A 5,972-nucleotide genomic window follows, 5' to 3' on the forward strand; every position below is an offset into this window, starting at 1 on the left:
TGTTGAGAATGCTTTTATTCTCAAGTTTCTATCAATTTGTATTTGTATACCGGAATTCCACCAAGCACATGTGACTTGTTGGACGGTATATTTGTATACTTTTTATATTCTTGAAGATACCACCGAGCACATAAACCCGTTGGTAATTTTATGAAAAGAAGATAAGTTCTATTCAAATTTGTATCATCGAATACGCTTTATTAAAAGAATTGATTTGTTTATATACATTTTTTCTTATAATAATTACTTACTAAAACTTATTACGTACAATAATTTACTGACCCAATTAATATCAAGCAAAAAATATTACTTATAATGACACATAAAATATTCAGCAAAACAATAAATAATTAATAGCAAGCAAATTACATAAAATATTTACCAAAACAATGAGTAATTAATAGCAAGCAAATTACATAAAATATTTACCAAAACAATGAACAATAAATTATTTAAAATGTGTTCTTGCCCTAGTTATAAAATAAACACTAATCAGCAAAAATATAACCTATTAATATATTACGATTACGTTAAATGCATTTTATCATGGGTCAGCAAAAGACAAAATAAATGTAATACTTAACATATCCTCCCCCGCGTTGAATTTTAATTCAACTAGAGTGATGTCATCTTTATGTTGTTGTGATATCAAATGTTGACCTTGATCTTGGAAGCGGCTGAGGTGTCTGAACATTCGGTTGACCTTGCGTCTGATTTTTTCGTATTAGTTTAGTTATTTTTAAGATGATGATTCCAATAATCAAAAACAAGGCTGCGTACCCCACTGACAAGCTATGCTTTTCAGTTTGCTGTACCTTTGATGATAGTTCAGGTAATGTATCCTTCGTTAGTTGTTTTTGCAGAATTGTTAGTTCTCTTAATTGTGGAAGATATTCAATTTCAGAATTGTTTATCCGCTTAGATAGCTTAATTTCAGGTGTTGAAATTCCTATGCTCGTATATGCTGATTTGAGCAGACTTGTTATGACTTGGTGTCCTTGAATAAGAACCGTGTTGTCTCTGATGACACAATTTGATGCAATTTTTACCATGCCGGTACTATTCAGTATCACTGGAAATGCATTCGAACCGCATACTGCATTGAGTTGCATCGGATATTTGGTAGCGTATATCCAGTGATTTTTGTGTTTCAGCTGAGTCCAAATGGTAGTTTCCTTTAATTCAACTATTTTGCATTCGTCACCTGTTCCATTATTGTACAAATTGATTTCACACTTGCACACATTTGCTCCACGACGATAAATAGATTGAACATTTGAGCAAAGGTATGAGTCCTCTTCAGTTGTAATACACGATTGCAGTGCTAATTTTGTTATGGGGAAGTATTCATCCTTGTGAGAATTGATAGCCAGATATTCTGTTGATGGCTTTATTGACGTTAATACCTTGGTCGCGCTAGAGATCACAGGTACTACATGAAATATTTCAAAGGTTTTTCGTTCAACGAGTGGTATCATAATATTGAATATTACATGGTCACTTGATACCTGCCCAGTTACTTGCATCAGCTTATAAAGAGTTAATATATCATCTTGTTCTACTGGAAATTGTAAATGAGACGGTAAATGTGCTCGGATTTTTTCTCCTTCCGTTATTAACTGTTGCGGCGTAATTAGAAGCGGGTTAATTTTTTCGTGATGACTATCAATGAGAACATCCATGATTGTGGATTGCGTACGTTGCAAATTTATCGTGGCGATTGTCATTTGGATGCTCAGCATGTTAATAATATTGCCATATAATTGGTCATGTTCGTCCTTAACTAACCTTTTGGAGATCGCGTTTAATTGAGTCTCTATACCCTGGAAATTATTTTTGAGACTTATCTGGTTTTTTTTATAACGTTAATTGTGGAGTCAATTATTGATATTTGATTTTTGAGCAGATGTTTGAGTTTGTCATCATGATCTTCTAGGGTTTTGATCGTCTTCGACATGTCACTTGCATAATTGGAATCGAGTACTCCAAACAGGGAACTTGCTATATTCCCAACTAAATCGATTGCCCCTCTCTTATTTCGGGCGCTTGACATAAATTCAAATGCTGTTCTCAATTCACTTTCTGCTTGCTGGAAATGATGAACCACAAACTTGCATGTTGAATTTAAGTTGCTTTGATCACATAGCTTCAAAAGATTCAACGTTGAATCCTTTAGTATGTCCAGCTCTGTATTAAATGGAGCTAAATCGTAATAGATTATCATTTTCCAGTGGGATGTTATCAATTTTGTTGTTCCTACTTGTTCAAAATGTATGCCAGGAGCGGAGCGAAGTTCAGTTACGTTTACTGGTGAACAAAGAACAATCGGGAGTAAAAGTAGAGATATCAGTACTGTAGTTAATTTTATATTGGAGGACACACGTCTTTGTTTTCGTGGGACTATCTCATTGTCCATTCGTTCTTCTTTGTTATGGCGATTCTCCTGTGTTTTAATAGGTTTGTTTTCAGGAAATAAGGGGGCTAGTTTGTGAATTGGTCGCTTTAACATGCCTGTTGCGGTTTTGACATCTACGACTCGTATAAATCCATCATTACCCTTATATGTCTTCATTACTCGCCCTAAAGGCCATTGCAAAGGTTGTACATTATCTTCTTTAAGGATCACCAGTGTATTTTCTTCAATGTTTTTGCATTCTTCACGCCACTTGTTTCGAACCTGTAGTTCCATTAGGTACTCTGCCCGCCATCTTTTCCAAAACTCTTGTTTTAAGTGTGCAACCAGATTCCATCTATTCAAAAGAGATGATTTTACCTTTTCACATGTTGCGTCTACGGGTGCTGTTAGTGCATCACCAACTAAGAAATGACCTGGTGTGAGAGCCTGCAAATCATTTGGATTAGACGACATTGGTGTTAAAGGTCGTGAGTTTAAAATAGCTTCTATTTCTATAATGACGGTTTCGAGTTCCTCGTACGTTAACGTTTCAGTTGAAACGCTTCGGACCAATAGGTACTTTGCTGATTTAACCGCTGCTTCCCATAGTCCATCAAAATGAGGTGCACGAGGAGGGATGAAGTGAAATGCTATTCCCTTGTTGCTGCAAGTTTTTGTTATTTGTTCCTGAGCTACATTGGAATGGATTGTTGTTGTTAATTCCTGCAACTTGTTAGAGGCACCGACAAAATTCGTTGCATTGTCACAGTATATATTTTGGCAGCATCCGCGTCGTGCGATAAAACGTTTTAATGATCCGATAAATGCTTCTGTTGTCAAGTCGCTTACCAGTTCCAAGTGTACTGCCTTTGTCGCAAAACAACAATAAACTGCTAGGTATGCCTTATGCGGACGTTTTCCTCTCACCTTATAATGCACCCAAAAAGGCCCGCAGAAGTCAACTCCGGTATTAAAAAATGGCCTGTTTGGCTGTACTCGATGCCTTGGTAAACTTCCCATGACTTGTTCAAAAGTAACTGGTTTACATCTAGTACAACGAACACAATGGTGAATAGTTGATCTTGCCATAATTTTACCCTTGATCGGCCAAAATTTTTGTCTCGCTGCTGCCAGCAGTGCTTGACCGCCGCAGTGCATATTTCGTTCATGTATGTTTTTCATTTACAGTTTTACAATAGGGTTATTGTATGGAAGGACTATCTGGTGCTTTCATCATATGTCAGTGATGATGCTTCTGACCTTCCCCCCACGCGAATTATCTTGTGTTCATCTAAAAATGGCATCAGTCCAGCAAGTGTACTTGCAGGTTTTACTGTTTGGTTGCGTTCTAACTGATTTAATTCTTCTTTTAGTTCTGACTGTTGTATGTACTTCACTATATGCCTGAGTGACAGCTCCAGTTCCATAGGGCTTAGAGCCATAGTGATATTGCTTAAATTGGTTCGCCTTGCCCGATTTACAAATCGCAGCATATATCCCACCGTATGTAGTAGAGTTCTAAATGAATTCCTGTGATTGATTCTATCGATCCAATGGATATCGTAATCAGTTGAGATTAAGGCCACTTCCCTTGTCGTTTGTTTCCATTCAGGATTCACCGGATCAATACAGAGAGTTTTATTGAATTCGCCAGGCCAGTTGCTTTCGGAACCATGAAGAAAGAGTGGACCGTATAACCACAAGTTATTTTCGAGTAATTGAGCTGGCTTGATACCCCGTGATAATGAGTCAGCTGGGTTGTCCTTAGATCTTACGTGACGCCATTGATTAGGCAAGCTAATTTCCTGAATTGCATTGATTCTATTTGCTATGAATTGTTGATGCCTTGCTGATGAAGAATTGATCCAGAATAGAACGATTTCTGAATCAGTCCAATAATATGTTGCTACATCATGATTTATATTGTTCTTAACCTTTTTCATCAATGTCGCTCCTAATAGAGCTGAACACAGTTCTAACCTTGGAATCGTTTGTTTTTTGAGTGGAGCAACACGAGACTTGGAACACAACAATCTATTTATTAGTCGACCATCCATTAGTTTCGCTCGAACGTAGACTGCGGCTCCGTATGCCTTTTGTGAAGCATCACAAAATACGTGCAATTGTATTGATTCAAGTGCTGGCATCTGTTTTCCGAATATATGACGATCTATTTTAAATTGATCTAGTACTTGTAGATCGTCATAAAAGGTAGTCCACCTAGTGTATATTTCGGTTGGTACTGCTTCGTCCCATGTTAATTGTAGTTGCCATAGGTCCTGAATTAGTATTTTTGCTGTTACGAGTACTGGACCTAGTAGTCCTAATGGGTCGAAAATTTTGGCTAGGTTCGAAGTAATGGTTCTTTTAGTAATGATTTTTAGTGGATCCAGTTTTAATTTTATGCGAAATTGATCTTCTTTTGGTTGCCAAGTCAATCCTAATGTTTTGATTGATGTTGCGTCGTCACTTTGAAAGTCCAAATCAACTTCTTGATCTTCTTTTGCAATATTTTGAAGAAGTGACGGATGGTTGGCACACCATTTACTTAGCTTGAATCCTGCTGATTCCAACAAACCTTTTAACTGAGTTTGTATATCTTTGGCAGTTTGGAGACTATTTGATCCACTTAGGCAATCATCTACGTAGAAGTCATTACTTAGTGCTGCTGCACCTAGTGGATATTTTTGCAACTCAGATTTCGCCAACTGTTGTAAGCATTTAGTAGCCAGATATGGGGCTGATCGTGTTCCATAGGTGACTGTTTTTAATCGATAAAATTGTAAGGGTTCGTTATTATTGCTTCTCCAGACTATTAATTGATATCTTTGATCTTCGGGCTGAATAATAATTTGTCTGTACATTTTTTGAATGTCAGAACAAAAGACAAATCTTGGGCACCTGAATCGAAGTAAAATCGCAAACAATTCCTCTTGAATTGTAGGGCCAGTAAACATTGTATCATTTAACGATAGTCCACTACTCGTCTTGCACGATGCATCAAATACCACTCTTAATTTCGTGGTGCTGCTATCGGGCCGTAAAACGCCATGATGTGGGATGACATAATGAGGATTGACTTGGTTGATGTCAACCCTTTCCATGTGTCCGAGATCAGCATATTCATTCATGAACTGTACATACTGTGTTTTGAGTATTACATCCTTATCGAGTCTTCTTTCCAACGCTAAAAACCTGTTAATGGCAATGTGTTTTGACTCACCAAGCAACGATGGATCTTGCTTGAAGGGTAATCTGACACTGAATTGACCGTCTTGATTCCTTTTCATATAAGTTGCAAAATGAGACTCGCACAACTCTTCGGAAGGAGACAGATTTTTGTTTGCCTTTTCTGGTTCATCTAGTTGCCAGAACCGCTCGATAACCTTCATCGTATCTTGCTCATCTTCAGAGCATATTCCACAAACTTGTGGTGAAATAATTGAATTTTGGTTAGATATTTTTCCCACCACAAGCCACCCAAGCAATGTGTTCTGTAGGATGGGGAGACCTCTGCCAAGGTTTATTTGGCCGATGGACAATAGTTGATGAGAAAACTCAGCTCCAAGTAGGAGAT

At 37.4% G+C, this 5,972-nt stretch overlaps 2 protein-coding genes across 2 annotated transcripts; both read right to left on the reverse strand.

The window, feature by feature from the left end:
• Positions 1–632: 632 nt before the first annotated feature.
• On the reverse strand, positions 633–1,727 carry LOC119664919. The gene has a single exon (XM_038074267.1). It carries the CDS (start codon positions 1,725–1,727, stop codon positions 633–635), a length of 1,095 nt encoding a protein of 364 aa, XP_037930195.1.
• A 1,885-nt stretch (positions 1,728–3,612) lies between these two features.
• LOC119664918 lies at positions 3,613–5,787 on the reverse strand. Its single transcript, XM_038074266.1, has one exon. It carries the CDS (start codon positions 5,785–5,787, stop codon positions 3,613–3,615), a length of 2,175 nt encoding a protein of 724 aa, XP_037930194.1.
• Positions 5,788–5,972: the final 185 nt, after the last annotated feature.

The sequence above is a fragment of the Teleopsis dalmanni genome, unplaced genomic scaffold, assembly GCF_002237135.1.
Source record: "Teleopsis dalmanni isolate 2A unplaced genomic scaffold, ASM223713v2 unscaffolded_contig_2933, whole genome shotgun sequence".
Classification (NCBI taxonomy): domain Eukaryota; kingdom Metazoa; phylum Arthropoda; class Insecta; order Diptera; family Diopsidae; genus Teleopsis; species Teleopsis dalmanni.